This window comes from Diadema antillarum, unplaced genomic scaffold (genome assembly GCF_040938485.1).
Source record: "Diadema antillarum isolate AM-2024a unplaced genomic scaffold, OU_Dant_1.0 seq00001804_RagTag, whole genome shotgun sequence".
Lineage (NCBI taxonomy): Eukaryota > Metazoa > Echinodermata > Echinoidea > Diadematoida > Diadematidae > Diadema > Diadema antillarum.
Window position 1 is genome coordinate 679,552 of NW_027272480.1, and position 19,615 is coordinate 699,166.

Genomic DNA, 19,615 nt, shown 5'->3' on the forward strand with positions numbered 1-19,615 from the left:
GGGAACTCCTGGTGGCATAACAACATGTCACACATTCTGACACCAAAACAAATCATCATCACCAATGATATCAAACGTAAAGTAACGAAAACTTTATTCTTCCTTCGCCTCACACGGCATCGTCCAAGTCTCGATCCATGTCGTCCGAACAGGCCACACCCACTTTGTATAAATGCATATTCATGACACTATACCTTCACATTATCAACTTTCTTTAATTCTTTCCTTCCTGTCCCCACCATCTCTGTCTCTCTATATGCTCTATACATTATTCACAATCTATCTGTCTAATTATTTTTTTAGCACATTTCGATCTAACCCTACGACTTCAGTTTCATGTACCGGTATACGGACAAAATACACAATGGGATTAGGGAGGTGCAATAGCTTAACTCTTAACCTCTTTATATACCTTCTAAACTTCTTGGAATAGATTCCTTTAGTATTCAATGATGTCAAGCAGACCTCGATCAGTACTATGAAAGCTTCAGTCAGGTCAGGACTTTATTTTGAGTGAAGCTGTTATGTCGATTTAAAGTTTGCTATTGATTTCATTATTGTTATCATCATCATCGATTCTTGTTACAGACACATTATCATCAACATCATCAGACAGACCCATTTTTTGTCATACAATTAGTTATAGATGCCACCATAACTATAGTAGACCTACTACTTTATCTTTAGTGGCAATGCTAATAACGATAGAAGAAAAATTGCAGTATTGGTACAATTGCTGTAATGTATATACACTGAGAAAAAAATCGGTTCAACTTTGAACCTTTACCAATGTCTCATTGGGAGCACCTTTACGGGAGCTACTTTTCACCTTTCACACTGGTCAGTGTCGCAAAGGGGACACCTTCGAAGGTGCAAGTTTGCACCTTTCTGGTCTAAAAGATGCAAAGTTGCACCCATAAAACTGCTCCCAGTGCAACAGTTGAGCCTGTTTTCTATGTAAGAGAAGATGATATAATTGACGCTCAGAAGGTATGAAAAACATTGTGTCCGGTCACGTTTATAGAGATTCAAAGTTGTTTATTCATATACCATTGCTCGATTTAATGTTGTATCTTTACTGTAATCATTAGAATAACTATAGTCATAATCATAATCATAATCATAATCACAATTGTTCTTATCACAACCACTAGGTATGATACTGTTATAACTAGTACTAGTAGTATAGTAGTAGTAGTAGTAGTAGTAGTAGTAGTAGTAGTAGTATAGCAATTATAGTATAGTAGATGTAGTAGTAGTAGCAATGTTAGTATGACCAAGGGAACGGTACGGTGACGGCCATATCCCCTTTTAATAGTTATTATTAGCGTCTTGAACGCAAACGGCATAGCCTCTAGATTCGAGTGCACATGGGAAGCTGCTGAACACCAGCATCCCGCCGACCTCTCTGGCCGCCATGCATCCCGGGACTCCGTTGTCAGTCTCCCATGTAGGGTCTGCAAACGAAATAAAGTTTAATGCGAGTAAACATTGTGTACATAGGACTATGGGGGGGGGGGGGGGAGGATTAGAAATAATGATAATGATTTATAGTCGTGTTGATTAACCAGTAGTCTTTTAGTGTTAATGCTGCTCTCAGAACGAGTATTGTTATCACTTCATTGTGTGCGTACCACTCCTCCATTTATTTTGAGCGCTGCACTAAAAAAGTGGAAGTTTACTGTACCGCATCAAAAGTGAACAACTTCTCGATGTACTCCAAAAGCGTAGGCACGACGGCATAATACAAAGAGTTCGTTATTTTTATGCGGAACACCTGTATGTTTACGGAAGCGCGCCAGGTACATGACCCTGTTGTTGCAAAGCATTATGACCTTTTGAAATGAGGCATGTTTTACTGTCACTTGGTATGGTATGGTATGGTAACGGTACGCATTGGACTAGTTCGTTTTGCCTTCTAGCGCTCAAAAGCGAACCAAAGCGAACCAATTACACCATACCATACATTTTACCACATCCCATGCCAGATTTGGATCGTTCGAGCGCTCTGTGGAGAAAGCCTCCTACTCATGAGTTATTTTTGAACTCCATCTGCAGTCAGAGGGTTTTCATTTTGGCCTGAATTCACGAAGGTGCTCCCAGGTACAATTCTCGGTATCGCCAATATGGCAGAAAACTTCTGCTGAAGAGCCCTGTTACAGCTGCTAAATGTGGGATTCCTCGACGCCATTGTCAGTTCCGGTTATCCCAGTTTCCATACGATGCAGTTGAGTTATTTGTCTGTTTTTACGTTGTTACTCCTTTTTTTTCTTGGGTATAATTCAGCTTTAAAAGAGTTGAAAGTTTCTAAAGTTCACTGATTTGCGGTCATGAGAGTCATGGTTCACATCTTCAAGACTTTAATGTGCTGTTCACATGGTGGAAAGCGAAGAAATTCTCAACAAAAATACTCCTGGATAAAGACAGGACGTGACCTGAGCGCATATTCTGCAGCCAAAACCTTGAAAACCGGGGCAATTGTGTCCTCTGGGCTATCCCATAATGCATCTAAAACGCTGCTCTGCGCACGGCACCTATTGGCGGTACCGAGAATTGCTTTCTACGCTCTTTTGATTGACACCATGGTTTCAACCATGAGGAATTTGTATGGAGCGCCAAGCGTCACATGGCCTATTTTGTTACAAAATCAGTCATTTCGTTATGAAGTTATCATTTTATGAAATTATCATTTCGTCGACGAAACGACTGATTTCGTAACGAAATAGACCATGCGACTCTTGACGCTCCATACAAATTGTCCTTGGTTTAAACCATGGTTTCAATATTGTACCACCTTCGTTAATTCAGGCCATTTTGTTTCAACAGGTCACGCACCTGGATGTGGTCCACAGTCTTCTATGGGGCGCCACAGATGCAGGCTGCTAAGGATAAACCATGTGATATGCCACTGGCTTCCTTGTTAAGCTTACTATATCATATTATTTTAATGTTTTCCAGAATCCACTTCTAATTGTTTTCATTATTCACAGAAAAAAAAAAGAATCCTCGTGTTTATTTCATTTCGTGTACGAATGGCTACATGCAAGTGAAGTCTCCGAAATCTTCAATTTTATTCGGAAGTAATTAAGACTATCATTGAAGACACACTTGGCATATAGTGATATTAAGTCGATCTTAACCCGTTCCATACTGAATTCTGAGATTCCCAAAGACTTATTACACGCTGCACCAGGTTCCTGTAGGGAACAGGTTAACTTTAAAGATTCACTTAAATTGTTTGTGAAACGCCCCGTAACACTGCGCTCACCTGATCCTGAATAGACGGAACTAAACGAGACACCGTTGCCTTGTGAAGGCTTTCCACACAGCCAGTCACCAAAGGCTACCATGGTCCACTGCTGGAGAATCCAAAGCCAGCAGCAAGAACAGTCCAGCCAGATATAGAACTCCGGATCGCCGGCGCTGGAGCCCCCGCTGGAGCTGCCGCTGCCGCTGCCGCAGTGGTGACGGACATCATTGATGAGCGCGAGCAGGTACGAGTCGCTATGGGGCATAGGCAGATGCGTGTTGCGCTGATCACAAATGATGCGAGCCTGCGCGGATGTTCTATTCACACAGTCTGCATGAGAGTGATGGCAAGCGGAATAAATTTAAAAAAAGGAATTTAACCGGATGCATCAGAAAAGGAAATCCACCTGTTTATCTACCTACATGTAGCCTTATATGTCTCTCTTCATTCTATGTATTATATTATACATAAAATTGATAGATTGTTTTATGGAAGGATAGATAGATGGATAGATGGATAGATGGATAGATGGATAGACAGACAGATAGATGGATAGATAATTAGATGAATAGAAACATGATGTGTTGAAGTATTTGTGTAAAGCCCAGCATTGGCAAAATTGTGTTACATCCATTTATTTCGCAAGAAACGGCAATTATCATTATCATTTCCATCATCATTTATATGATTATACCATCATTATTGCCATTAGAATATTCATAAGCAAAGAGAGAGAGAGAGAGAGAGAGAGGCACGTTTTGATAAAGAGAGAGGAAAGAAGGGTGGCGCAATAGAAGAATTAGTTATTTCTGAATATAATTGCAAAAAAAAAAAGTTTGCACCTGGCCAACATTGGCTTAGTCGACATTGCGGTGTTGTCATCAGGAGATTCGGTTTGTGTCTGCATTTCCGTGCCGATGGTTATCGTAGATGAGAGAGAGTTTTCTTCAGTTTTCGGTCCCAATGTCTGTAGTGATCTCGTCAGTCCTCGGCTGTGATCGTCAGCAGTGAGGTGAGGATTTCGACGTCCCTGTGAGTCGTTGTGCGGTTCGTGACAGACGGCGTTTGTTTCGCTATCTCTCTCCGATATCGACGGAACCGTCGTCGACAACACTTCGCTCCCTATCTGCAAGCTTGTTTGTTGTTTGAGGACGATTTCGTGGGTTACGTTCAGCAGCGACAAATTATATGCCTCGGTTTTCGATGTTATATCGATGTCCTCGTAAAACTGTCATCGTAGTCACAGCATAATCAATGTCTGCGTCTGTTGCCACGGGCTGTGGCGATGAAGCATCGCGATCCTCCCCCATTGTTGTGGTCGTCGCAGTCGAGATGTTCGACAAAAGCGACGAGGTTTCATCTATCTCTGATGTCGTCGCTAGATCAGACGTTGCTATAAGGTCCTCTTTTTTCGGTCATTGATTGCGTGGACGAGGAGAAAATTGTGTCCGTCAATGGCGTCACTGTGCTCGCGAGCGTCGGTTCGTTTACGACGCTCCTCTTGACCGTTGTCGACATCGCGATTGAGGCATGTCGAGCATCTGTCTTCGCTGACGGCGGACGCTCATGATAGGTTGTTGCTGGACGCGTCTTTTGCGTCGACATTTTTCGGGGGCTGGTCAATCTCTCGTCAATGAAAGGAATCGACTGACTGGTTATGTCCGTCAAATCTGCCGATATGCTCATAGTTGGTTTTGCCGTTAAATTTGCAGCTGTATTGAGAGAAAGATAAAGAGAATGGAAAAAGTAAGTAAGTAAGTAAAGGGAGAGAGGGAGGTAGAAGGGAGAGGGAGAGCAACAGTGAGAAAAAACAAACAAAATAAAGTGATGGAAGGAGAGAGGAGGTAAAGATCACGTATTAAAAGTTTTTGGCTAAAGTCTTTTCAAGCCGTTTCGACATCGTGTAGTAAGTATATATTATATATATATATATATATATATGTGTGTGTGTGTGTGTGTGCGTGTGTGTGTGTGTGTGTGTGTGTGTTTGTGTGTGTGTGTGTGTGTGTTTTCCTTTGATCAGTGAAAACAGTCTTTCGTATACATTAAAACATTACCAAACTTTGTTGAAAGTATTTTAACATTGGAAACTTTTATTACTATACAATGTAGTATTCTTCATCGTTAGGAAAAGCAAACAAGATTTCAGGTACTTCTTATCTCTTTCTCACATTACTTGCAAATGTACACTTTGGCGATAACATCGTCGCGCCATCAAACATTCAGATCAAGATCTGGTAACACTGTTTCATGAAAATGTGTGAAACATTAAAATTACAGCGTTGTCTTCCATTATGTCACATTTAATCAAACGTGGTCATTTTTCTGTTGCTCTTACTTTATTCTTCTCTTATCTTTTTCAGAGCAAAAACCTTTAAATTGGCTTGTATATGAAAAGATGTCGTAACCAACTCACGTATCTCGCAGTTTTTCCCCGTGAACTCGGAGAGACAGCGACAGGTGTAACCCGTGACTGTCTCTTCGCACTCTCCGTTCTTGCAGGGCTGTGTAAGGCAGTCTGGAATCAGTGAAAAGAAGTAGGACTGTATAAACTCATGTTCTTTCTCATAATAGTCATTATGCTGCTTTTCTGCTGACACGTGTTATGGGAATAGGTGTGTGTTTAATGCTGCATAAAAACACATGAAACGACTCTCAACCAACTTCTCATAATTAGAAATGAACATCCATTTGATAGCACAATCAGACAAGATTTCTTGCAGTGAATGCATCATACAACCATGTCGTCGAGTCTGCCAGGTTAGGCGATGCGAAAAAAAAAAAATGTGCCGGAGAACTTCATTGCACAGATTTTTGACGGAAATGCTGCAGATAAGTTCATTTCAACTGCAACTGTATGTTTGCAACGTTGATATTATTTGTTGTTTGATATCATTATACTGCTTAACACCCGTATGATCATTATATTTACTGTTATACTTTATTTTTGGTCCATTCTAGCAATTTCAGTAAACATCATTCACTGTTAGGATATGTTATTGTTCTTTTTTTATAACCACCAGCACTGCTGCTTGCAGAGCTTCATTTATCATCATTATTGTCATTTTCATACCCATACAGGAAAGTTGTTTTTTTTTTTCGTCCGTGTCATCATTATCGAGATTATTTCCAATGCTTCATTGATATTCGCAACTGGCATTTTCATAATCACCATTTTCATTTCATTTCATTTCATCTATTCATTTATTTTAATCACGGCACATACTTCAGTCCGGAGACTGTTCTTCCGCAGGTCCGTGCGGATAAAATACGATATACCGGTAAATACATTAAAATGATTAAAAATAATGATCACAAACACAATACAAATATTCGTGCACAAGCCCAGACGCACAAGCACCAGCACATTTATGTTTGTTGGGTTTTTTTAAGTGTTTTAGTTAAGCCTTACGCGGGATGCTGCAGATGAGGTAGTCGGTGTGAAATCGCGCGCACTCCGGCCCACGAGATGACGAGTTATAGGCCACACCCGCGTAACCACGGGAGACCAGCTTCGGGGTGAACTGGACGTAGGAACCGTTGACGCTTCTCACCTGACATCGACTGGTGACACCGAGCCCGACGTAGCTCGCATGGTAGCCCTCTCGACACGAGCTCGGATAGGCTTTAAGGACCATCAAAATTGTGATTGTTTTGAGGAGAACATTAGAAGTTTAAGATGATGTATGATTAGGGAGGGGGAGAGGGTGAGAAGGGCGAACAAAGGAGTGGCTCGATGAACGTTGAGTGAAGTGAGAGAGAAAGAAAAACAAACTAGGAAAAGTGATAGATAAATCCAGCGTTTGGCAGGAGGGGTGAATAATTGATAAACCAGATGCACATGAACGAACGAGGATGAAACACCTAAGACATCTGACTAAGCCGCATTTTGTAAAGCGGTGCATTGACAACGATAAAAAAAGAAAGTGTTCCAAGTGCATAGAGACGTTGCTGTATACCATGCGCTGTATATGCAGAACGTATTATCATTATTACTATTATTATTATTATTATTATTAGTAGTAGTAGTAGTAGTATCATTATCATTATTATTATTGTCATTATTATCATTATTATCATACCAGTAGCCTACATTACCATGGTTACTACACACTAATTTCACCCCCAAAGAAAAAAAATCAAACTTGGACGCACTTTAAAATCAGACAAGTTGCTGATTTCTGTATTCAATAGACAATACAAGGTTTGCAGTCCATGAAGCTTGTAAAAGAAAAAGAATAGTATAGTTGCTAGAACGCTCAAGGTGGATTAAGTGTTTTCATATTTCCATTTTTTTTTTATCAAAGCAAATCTATTAATTATTCAAACAAATAGGGAGCAATCAAGGCAGTCTTGTTTAACAAGTTACCTTCGATGAACGACGAACAGGTTACCATGGCAATGACGACAATAATCATTGTGATTCTAGCCCGAGGTTGATCCTGGGTAAAGAAAGGGCAATTAATTAAAAAAAGATTGCCATCTCCAACAGGACAAGGACTTGTGTACGACGTCGTGACCGTGAATATATGTTATTTTTATTACCATGGGTTTGTTCATCCTTACAAATTCTATCTCATTATGGGGAACAGCGAAAAGTCAAGGCACCGCCATATCCAATGATTTATCCGACGAACCGAAAAATTGCATGTCGCCCCAGCAATAATACTATTTAGAAACAACGTCAACACTCCTCAACTATCGACCAAGTCACTGGCATTATTTCACCCAATGTCTTTTTCAAGATTCAAGATTCAATATTCAACTTTATTTTTAACACTTGATACATATCATTTTTGTACTATTTGTATGTTTTTCATGTTTGTCTACTGCAAATTGTCATAAATTGTGATTTACTTTGTACTTTAGGCCTTTCCGCACCTGCCAAGCCTATTCAGAAGAACTGTCTGCAATATACACAAGAAAAAAAAAAGGAAAAATGCAGTAATTTAGATTGAAAAGTGTTCTAGAAGAGTGATGAATTCTAAAACAAGTTTTCTATGGGAATTATGTCAAAGAATTTACAAATGAATGAAATGTTAAGGAAATAAACTTTTTTAACCCTTTGCATGCTTTTGAGTACAGATTGGTAAATAAATTCGATTAGTGATGTATAGAACTGTCCTTGGCACAAAAAGGTTTAAAGGTGTAGTATAGTTGTGGTTTAGATGGGGCTGCATAGTTTCTAATTGTGTGTGTGTGTGTGTGTGTGTGTGTGTGTGTGTGTGTTTGTGTGTATGTGTGCGTGTTTGTGTGTGTTTGTTTGTTGAGAAGCAATAATAATGAGAAACCTCTTCTGAAATATAAAAGAACATGTAATTCTTAGAGGATTTCACAGTTTATTTGATGCCGATTTCATGAAAATTGGTCTTGAAATAGCCGAGATATCCAAAAAAGCGATCCTAATAAAATGTGACAGGCCACGACTTTTGTTATAATCTCTCTTTACTTTACCTTTTTTTCTGGAAATCTCAGTCATTTCAAAACCGATTTTCATCAAATAAACTTTCAATTCCGCTGTAATTGTGTGCTCTTTGACATTTCATAGAGTGGTTTATCAATATCTCGCAAAACGCTAAAAACCTGAATTCTCACCTCAATCAATACTGTACCACCCCTTTAAATGTAAATTATTCATTGGAAGCTTTGAAAGCGGAAATGAGATTTTACACCAGTTTGAAGCGATACCAATATAATTATATTTGTTGAAACCGAATCCGGAAAATGCGTAGATATTTCGATTTAATATTAATGTGCTTTTGACTGTTTCCTCTATATGAAGGCATACTGTTGATGACAAAATCGCCAACGTGTAAGGTTTGAGGTTTTAAGTAAATTAATAATGAGCAAACATGGAAATGAAAAGAGCATGATTATTACGTCCACACTGTTTCGGTTTCAGTTTCTGTAGAAAGGTAATCGACTTTGAAGTATAGGTTGAACGTTCTTCCGCAAACATATTCCTGGTCACGGGTTCATGTTTTTTACCACTACGGAAATTTCATCATGGTCATGAAGATGTAGAATGATACCCTTACAGATGCGTTGATAATAACAATTGTTTTACAAACATTTGATCATGTTTATATTCATTGTTATAAGACAAATCAAATGTGGTTGATGGAATCTAAATTATTCCATCGAATAAGGCTCCATTTTTTTTTTACCGGTCAACAAGGAACGTTCACAAAATAGCAAAATGTAAGATTTGAATATGTCCTAAATTTGAAATTCAACGTAAGCTTCTGTTTTTATCAGTAAATTAAGACAATAAAACGAAGATCGACAGAAACAAACAAGATAATCAAAAAATCAATTATCAACTGAAATAACAATATTCAACTGCTGAATAAGAAATAATCCCGTATACCTTCTCCTTTAACTTACCATTGATTTACGTCCGTTTCAAACGCATCCGTAGGTAAGATGAGATTTCCTCAAACAATAGCAAAAACGTTGGTTTCATTCATATTTCTTTTCTCTATCTCTATTGAATATTTCTATATAACTAATCGCCATTAAAACACAAGTTGTAGTACTTCTTTCAACGAATCGCTGAGAAAGTAATTCCAAACGTCCTCAGAGCTCCTCCTATAAATATTACAGTTCACCTCCACATAACAGTCACACCCTTTGTTTGTACTGTATTATGACTTCATCCGCCGCTATTCACCGTTTGATGTCAACTATTTTTATTACCAGAACTCCTTGAGCATCCGATAATTTCACTCTCCTTCGAGGAGCACTGCATGCGCATGCGCAGTCCATTACACGAGCAAAGAAGCAATCACGTGGTTTCCGTCCATCGCGACAACGTATATTACTGAGTGCATGCACAAAGTCGATATGAAACAACAACGAAGCAATATTTTGATGACCTTCCTACACGACAATTGGCGAGTAATTGTAATGAATTTGACCGCAGTGTTTTCTCTTCCGCCCTATACGTACTGTTCCTTATTACATTCTAGGCTGTAATGAAAATCATCCCTGGGTTTTTCATTTCATTTCGTTAATTTCATTTCCAACAATGCAAAACATTTTTATACACAAAATAACACAATATCAATACAATGTAGTAAAAAAGAAAAATACATTATGTTAACAATACTGTAACGCATCACGAAAGCAAATGAAAATTGAATTAAAATCAAAGTTTTCTGAGTGTATGTTTTCTGTTTGTGTTGGTGTGTGTGTGTGTGTGAGAGAGAGAGAGAGAGAGAGAGAGTGTGTGCTTTCATTCTAAAATTATCTTTACTTACTATACGGGATTAACTCGGGACGAAATTATCACCTCATTGTCACGACAAAACTTGTACATATACATTTACCTACTTAATAATAATTACCATTCAAACGTAGAGTGAAACATACAGTGGCACTCCGTATATCATCACGGATAATAGAGCTTGATTATGACTTTTAAGAGTAGGCCTATATAGAGTTTGGATTCTGAGAAACATGACACTTACGCTGATTTTCAATAAATTCTGAAAGAAACTCAAAGAGATTTTGTGGAATTTTTAGGTATCAGCCATACTTCTGCGAAGTAGCGATTTCAGACATAATCTAGTAGATAAGAAGGCAATATGACTTGTCTCAGTTTCAGGTCAGTTCAATCAAAAATTCATTTTAAACAGATCGCAGGGAAGTGAGATGAAAATTTTGACGATTGTAATGAAATTACTCGGTAATTAATAATTATAATAATGATAATGATAATAATAATGATGATAATAATTATGATAATAATAATAATAAGAAGAAGAAGAAGAAGAGGAGGAGGAGGAAGAAGAAAAAGGATAAAGATAAGGGCTTATTTACCCAGGCTAGCCTCTTCAGTGTTGCCACTGTTCTACCAGAGGGCCCTGCCATTATCATTACCCTGCGCAGCGTTGCCAGGTTCTCATTTATACACCTGTATGGGTCGAGAGGGACGTGGTGGGTAAAAACATCTTGTCCAAGGACGTAAGCGCTCGGCGGTATTCGAACTCGGGTCCTCCGATTTTGGAGTCGGGAGTCTTATCCACTATGCCACAGCGTCCCCATGCAGTATCATTTGAAAGGAATAGGCTTGCTATAATAATTAAAGGTACGTTTAAAATGGTGGGATTCACCAACACACACTTCTTGTAATGTGCAGGTCCCTCACGAAAAACAAAAACAAAAAAAAACGTAATATGATCAAGGAATGAATGGTAAGTAAACACATCTTGTCCGATACCCGGGTCCGATAATGCTGATGCCCCAGTCACATAGACATCCCGGATCACCCCGGACCACCCCAGATCTGATCCGGGGAGAGATCCGTGTTGACGCCGGGAGGCCAACACGGCAACTTTTGGAGGTCAAAAACATCCGGCATCATCCGGGGATTGCCGTGTTTGCAGAGCAATCCGGGGTGGACCGTGTGGCTGCCGTGTAGATACCGTGTTGATCCGTGTAGCTGCCGTGTTGATCCGAGTAGATGCCGTGTTTGTCCGTGTAGACGCCGTGCTCTTCCGGCCTTATCCGTGTAGCTGCCGTGTTGATACCGTGTGTACAGTCATACCAAAATCCCGGATCTCCCCGGATCTCCCCGGACGTCCCCGGATTTCCCCGGATCACCGTGTAGATCCTTGAGCATCCGTGTTTATATGTGACTGCGGCATAAGGCCGTGGGAATCTGACGGGATTCAAACTCGCTGTACCTCCAATTGTTAAAGAGAAGGATGGAGAGAAGTCAATATGAACGAATGTATACAATTACATAAATACATCTATGGAATCTCATAGCCCATTCACAAATATGCCCTTTAAACACTGGTATTGACACTAGTATTCACAGGAATTGGGCTCATCAATAAATCAAAACGCAAACATTTTATTCTTCCGTGGCTGGAGACCACGCCACGTCTCTGCCAGTAGACCATAAGGAAATCCATTTCCTGTCGGATTCTGGAACGTCCTTAGTGCTTGCACGGGACCCAACAAGTTGTCGCCAGCAGTGACTTAATAATCAGGAAATGACTAAAAAAATCCATGTGACCTGAAAATTTGACGATGGAAGCCATCGTTTTATCCCGATTGTATTTTCTCTTCTCTCTCTCTTGAGGACACAAAACATGATTTATGGACGTTCATAATAGAGAGCCCTACTACTGTAATTATAAATCCAAAGTCCGAGCTAACGGAAGGTATTAATTATCTGCTTGCCTACAAAAGATGTTATGACTCTAAGCTGGGTTCATACCCTTTCCTTTGCGTTTCCTATTTCATATCAAATATCAAAATCGGACGATATATTCATCTTGCTGTCACGTAGGCTTTAAGAAAATTTACTATTGGCAGGAATGATTGAATGATGATGAATACAATACATGATATCTCTTAGAATAATAGAAATCAAAATCGTAATTGCTATTATAATGATGATATTCAAAGTATGGTGATATAACGATAGTGATGACGGTTATCAGCTATGATTATGACAACAATGATAATAACGAAGATGGTTTATAAGAGAGAATGAATAAATACAGATTGATGAACATTCCGTCCAAATGCAGGTTTTCTTTTCTACCATCAAAACTCTATGCTGGTTAAAGGCATAATTTACAATTTGCAGATGAAACAAAAACTTGGCATTTGCTTTAATAGTTCTCAAGTGTGGGTTAGGGATAGAAACACCCACTGTAAAAATTTGAATCCGTATAATCGATGTTGAGTTTTGTTAGATACACAAAATAAGAACAATAGTTATAATAAAAAATGTTCCCAGACTAAATTGTCTTCAGTTATGGTTTATTGAGATAAATACTGATATCTCCTGATATGATAGACTTTATTGCAAATATGTTATATGGTAGGATGTTTTGTGATACAACAGATCGTATACACATATGCATCAAATGTGATATCTTGATTTTTTTTTTAATTCATTGCTCTCAAAGGTAAATGGGAACTTTAAATAGGGAATACCCCCTACACCCCTTGGAGTCGGGGGGGGGGGATGAAGGAGAGGAGCGGGGGGGGGGGGGGTTGCTGCAGAATGATAAATCATCCCGCTACGACATCATGTGATCACATTTAACTTTTTCAGAGTCCGTACTTTGGACTTGCTACATTGTTCATTGTCGTCGACCATTTTTCCCTCTTGTGGAATCGGTTAACATGCTTCCGTTTGAATGCATCTATAGCGTGCGTGGGAAGAAGAAGAAGAATAAAAAATGTTATTTACCAGACCATACACTCCTTCGGCATCTTTTGTTGTATTCATCCCCCCCCCCCCCACACACACACACACACGCCTACGGATCACACTGTATAGCCAATTCAGAGAAATCGTCGAGCGTAGCGCCAAAGAAAACACACAAAAAATACACATTATGGGGAAACTAAATTACTCGGAGTTTTCTGCGTAGACAAATCCCCCCTAGCATTTAACCAGGGAGGTGATCTCACCTCCCTGATTTAACACATGATACAATATTAGTTGTGTTATCAGCACCAGTAGCGAATGATTTGACGAGAAGGAATGCCGTTTTTTGTCCAAAGCAGTGTGCGATTGAGATCTCTTCAACACACACGCCCGAATGCGTGTAGGCTCACGACGTGACTGTATGTATGAACTTACTGAGAATGTCCACCAACGCATGTATTTTGGATTGCAAGAAAAATACAACTTGACTCGACCCGACTGTTCGAAACACGTGAGTACTAATTGTCTTGCGTTTTGCTTCTCAATATTATCTTTGGTATAGTTATATAGGTATACCTACTGAGCGTGCGCTTAATAAACAAAGTAGCGTAATCATATTTTTCGTTAGCATATAGCAGCCCAACGTATATCATTTATGCTCTAGGCCTTGTCAGGCGCTTTGAGTTGCATACGACATACGACAGTACGAGAATTAATACAGGCGATAGAAGGTTTGCTTCTTATTTTGTAGATGTAACTTGGGAGAAGACTTGGCATTCATGTGTATCAATTTTAAAGTCCAGATTTTTAGACTTTCAGCATGGAAAAAGACCTAACGATAAACAGGGTGTTAAAAGGGGTTAATGACTTGTATTAAATTATCCTTCTCATATACGTATTACATGATATATATATATATGTATATATATATATACATATATATATATATATATATATATATATATATATATATATATTTATACGTATATTCAGTCTAGGTATATAAGTGTTGAGATTTCACATATTGGCTCCTCGATGAAATTAAGAAACAAACCGGTAATACAATTGTGGCCAACAAAGCATAAGTTATTTCGACTTGAATTTTCGGCGTCCTACCCCTTCTTTAGGAGTCTTTTACGACTCCTGAAGAAGGCGTCTTCATACATACATATATATATAAATATATATATATATATATATATATATATATATATATATATATATATATATACATATATATATATATATATATATATATATATACATATATATATATATGATATGATATGTAATACGTATTGTATATACATTATTACACGATGCACGCATGCTTTTGTCTTCATAAGTCCCATTAAATTTCATGGGAAAGGTGAAACCTCTAAGGCGGTCCTTCAGACGGTAATTCTGATGCATTATGAAACGTAAAGGTCATACACAGAGGAACCCTACTAATGTAAAATGCAAATTCTTGATTTTTTCCCCAGCTATGATATGTTGTCATATCCTTGACGCCTGAAACTTGGAGTGTCAACATTGACATTTGTTGGGTGTCTGAGTGGATTCGTTCCGAGTGTAAATTTACACTTATTTCCATTTTCATGATAACCGTGGCTGAGAGGTGAACTTGTAAAATAATTATCTAAATTTGCCTATACCCCCACTGAGATTCAAGCCCTATTCAAGATATCAATGTAGCCTACATACACGTATATAAATATGACTGCTTGTATCATAATAGTTGTCGTCAATGATTAATATTAAGGTTTTATCATTAGGTTCCTTCTCTCACTTGGCATAGTACTTGCACATCCGCGTTTTAATAACTAAAATAAAAGTTGAGCCATAGCCGGAGATTTTTTTTGTAATTATGTCCCCAATCAATCTCAGGCCACGACATAATTATAACGAAAGGCAGATTCGCGAACAAATGACAGGACAAGAATAGGGCCTTTGCGACCTACTTATAGTTTTCATACTAATTTCTCTGTTCAATTTGCTTTGTTGGTTTATTTCATTTTTTTAAAATTCTGTCTGTGACTCATTATGACTATACTTTCGAGCTGACTGTAATAACAACGTTATTGTTATCGGATTCGTGTTGTTTTTGAGGTAAATTGAGCGCGAACTTCCTCTGGGATACGCTTAACCCCTTATGTGGTTTGAGTGGCGATAGGTTAATGGACCTCCCTATAGAGTTCTGCACACAATCCCGAGTCCCTGACACAGAAAGTGTTAAGCACCAGAGGCCCGGAATGAGTGCATGTTTTGAATTTCCGCAGGCCAAAAGATGCAGAAAAACCTACATGATAATAAATATCCATACTTTCCAGGAAATAGTATACCTACGTAATACATGTGATATGTAACTATTAATAGGCATGGTAGGCGGGGTTAGTGTGTCAATATTTTATCCAGATGTCTTTGTTTTTCTGTCTTTCATGATCCAATATTTGGATTTTGATGTATAGTTTTTGATGAAGTGCTCAAAGCCTATATCGACTGTCTAAACCCTCTCCACCACCACCCCTTTCATATTTTGTAGGCCTGTGTGTGTGTGTGTGTGTGTGTGTGTGTGTGTGTGTGTGTGTGTGTAGAAGGGGTGCATTTTTATGATGGAATGTCTCCTCGTCAAATTTGCATACATTAAAGAATAAACATTAATCTACTCTAAAATTTTATCAATTCGATAGGAAAGAAAACATATTCCCTGTGGAACAGTGCAAACATGATCAAAATCGGATAAGAAATAAGGAAGTCAGACGAAATTTTGAAATTTAAATTTGTTCTTTGTTCTTTTTTCGGAAAGCACTTCCTGATTAGCCCTTATGAATATTCAAGTCAGCAAGTTGATGATGTCATGCTCTCACAATTTCTTATTCATTTCATATACAGAAATGACAAAAATCTAATATTTTAGCTGTATGAATATAAAACTTGCCTTAAAACCATCAAAAATAAAGAAGTTGGGAAATGTACAGGAATATGCTTTTACCTGTATCTTTTATGCGATTTTTGTCGTTTTTTGGAACGTTTTGCAAGGAATTTTTCGGTCTGAGTACTTTGGGTGGATTTCCTCTTTAACGATCAGTGATTAATAATTCGTGAAAGTATGCAACAGGAAAAATTGTCATGAGTATTGTCATTTTCAACCAAGGCATCCAATAAGGGCATTGAATTAGTATCAACCATTTCGGTGTCAGTGACTTTGGACAGTGTGCACAATGCAGTGGGATTTTCTGTACCAATCGGAACTCAAAGTATGCAAAATGTTAATAGAGAATATAACGTCTTTGTCCTTCAAACGGAGGTCCAGATTTCTTTCTAACCATCACACGCTGTAGTACTCTTCTCATCCAGTAGATACTGCATAGTAATTTTTTAAAAATTCCAAAGCTTTTGAATGGATTGTCTAAGTTTCCTCAAACTTTCACTGATGTGTTTTACTGAATATTGTTGCATTCATTCAATCCACATGCATGATTATCATGGTGAACCTGTCCTTCGAATAATTTTGTATTTTTTATATATTGAGATGCAGCACGGAAACATGAAGAAACATTTTTTTATTCCATTCAGGAACACAATAATGATTGAATACGGTGATTACTGTATAGTATTAATGGGTTAGTTAAAGATTATTATGAGTTTGTAGTCTGTATGAAAGTTATGTACATGTATATGAATAATTTTAGTATTATAGGTATATTATGTAGGTATGTACTTGTGAGTGTGTGTGAGTGTATACGGGTATGTGTCTCTGGATCTCTCCATGTGCTGGATCTTGCCTGCAGTTGCGCGCGCCCGTGGGTGTATGTGAGTATGTTTGTATGTATGCGTGCAAGTGCCTTGACATGAGTTAGAGCAAGTGTGCGAATGCAAGTGTTGATGCGTGATTATGCCTGCGTAAATTTGAAACGGTTTGTTGGATTAAAGAAATTATGTTTGTTTTTTAGTAGTATGTAGCTATAAATATTTTTGGTAAAAAATTATTGACTGAAATAGATTTATATAATTTGATACATTTGTGATATATGAATAGATTTTTATGTCTATATATATATAAATATGTTTGTTTTTTGTGTAGTAAGGTGTGGTAATTGTCTTGTGCAATATATCCTATGTCTAATTGTGATTTTTAATGTGGATGTAATGTACGACAGTTCAATGTATTTGGTTGTCATTGCAATGTATTTTAGCCTTCGGGCTACGATTTTGCAATTTTTTACCTAATAAACCATTCTAATAATAATAATAATAATAATAATAATAATAATAATAATAATAATAATAATAATAATAATAATAAAGTGCAACCTATCATTCAGTTTGATTATTCATTTGTCCACACAGGTAGCGTCCTTCTTAGCCCCGTAGTGTGGGCAGAGATATTGGCCTACGTACTGTATCTCGTGGAAGAACAGGCAGGATGGATGCTGTGTTTATCTCTTGGTAGGGTGTCGATGGTGTTTGAAAAGCAACTTGAAACAAAACTCTCACACGCATAACAAACACACAAACAAACAAACAAACAAGCAAACAAACAAACAAACAAAGCAAACCTATATATACTGCCATGGCGTCTACGAACGGTTCGGAAGTTCGTATACCCGAAGCCAGAACCTCACCGACAAGGAAGAAACGGTCTGAATTGCTGGCGCCGCCAGAAGCCGGGCTAGTCCGGGACCCTCGCTGGAAGCGAAATCCTTCACCTCTGAGGCGTGCATCCCCAGCCCCTTCACGAGTTCCCCCGCTCGTAGAGGGCGCTGGTTCGCACCCCGCGACGTCACCAAAAGCGGAAGGCAATCTTCGCATTATTACATGGAACATGAATGGCCTAGACGTCCGAGACACTGTTGAAAGGGGGCAAGCCGTCTGCGATATACTACAAGGGTGAGATATCATTAAAATATGAAGAGCTTGTTTGCAAAAGGGGCTAGATCCATTTTTGATGAAAATTGAGTTATTAGCATCACTGCACAGAATTCCTTTTGAGGTAGTTACGGTGAAAATTTAAAGTCCAGACAACCATTTGAATAGAAATTATTGCAAAATTAGATTTAGATTTTCCATACACTTGTGTACAAATTCTCACAAACAAACCAATTTTTCTCTAAAGTACTAAAAGTGGATCTAACCCCTTTTGCAAATAAACTCTTCATATACAGGGGCAGAGGAAAGGGGGGGGGGGTCCCCCACACATTTAATTCACAAACTTTCTGCTGGTCAGCAAAAATGGAAAAAATGAAAACAAGGGAAGGGATGCAGTGTATGATCTCTTACGACTTTGTTCCAGTTAACACGGTCAAATATTTTCTTTCATTTTTAATCATTCAAATTGCTATTCATTACTCACTGTGTATCATTTTTTATACTACGTATTCATGCGCTGAGGAAACCGATAAATATTAATAAATAAAAATTAATGAATGACTCAATACTGGGCAAAAAGTGAATCAAAAGAAAGAGTTATATTGTTGTTTTTGGTAAGAGTAGGTTATTACAGTGTATATTTCCATATTCCTGGAAAATGAATTCCACTATAAGCACTGTAAATGTTTCTGTTATTTATTATTATTTTTTTTTTGTAACTGTACGCATTTACGAAGCCCTATAAAGAGAGAGAAAATGAAAGGGCTGGGGTAACTTTCTTTTTTTTTCCAACGTTTGGTTTCATCTTGCGGCTATCTCAGACTTTCACCCGACGTCGTGTTCCTCCAGGAAGTCGTCCCACGGACGCTCGAAGTCATCACCGAGAGCATGAGTGGTTCCTTCGGCATCGCCACGGGCGGAACGCTGAGCGCGTACTTCACCGTCGCGCTGATCAGAAAGACACGCGACATGGCAATCAGAAAGAGTCGGGTGCTGGCGTACCCGAACTCGCGCTCGTCTCGGAATCTTCTCGTTGTTCATGTAGGCCATGGCAATATCATCAGTATTCCCACCTTTCCTCTTTCATAAAAGGGAACTATCGCCTATTATAAGGTGGATTGAGTGAATGTAGGCCATATAGAAGAGTAGAACTCATCAGTGAAGTTGGATGAAATCGGACAATCTGTTCAAAAGTTATGAATTGTTAAAGCTTTCATGTTACCATCGCTGGATGAGAAGAACACAGTAGTTTGTGACGTCACGCCATTGCAAAACAAGGGTATAAAGAAAATATAGCAAGAAATCCACAGAATGGT

At 38.4% G+C, this 19,615-nt stretch overlaps 1 protein-coding gene across 1 annotated transcript; it reads right to left on the reverse strand.

Annotated features, from left to right (window-relative positions):
* Window positions 1–4,865: 4,865 nt before the first annotated feature.
* LOC139712418 (uncharacterized) lies at window positions 4,866–11,207 on the reverse strand. The gene is made up of 5 exons (XM_071624240.1): window positions 11,075–11,207; window positions 7,620–7,692; window positions 6,805–6,875; window positions 5,667–5,768; window positions 4,866–4,962 (listed from the first exon to the last, which is right to left on the reverse strand). The coding sequence occupies exons 1-5, from the start codon at window positions 11,129–11,131 to the stop codon at window positions 4,951–4,953; spliced, it is 315 nt and encodes a 104-aa protein (XP_071480341.1). The 5' UTR covers window positions 11,132–11,207; the 3' UTR covers window positions 4,866–4,950.
* Window positions 11,208–19,615: the final 8,408 nt, after the last annotated feature.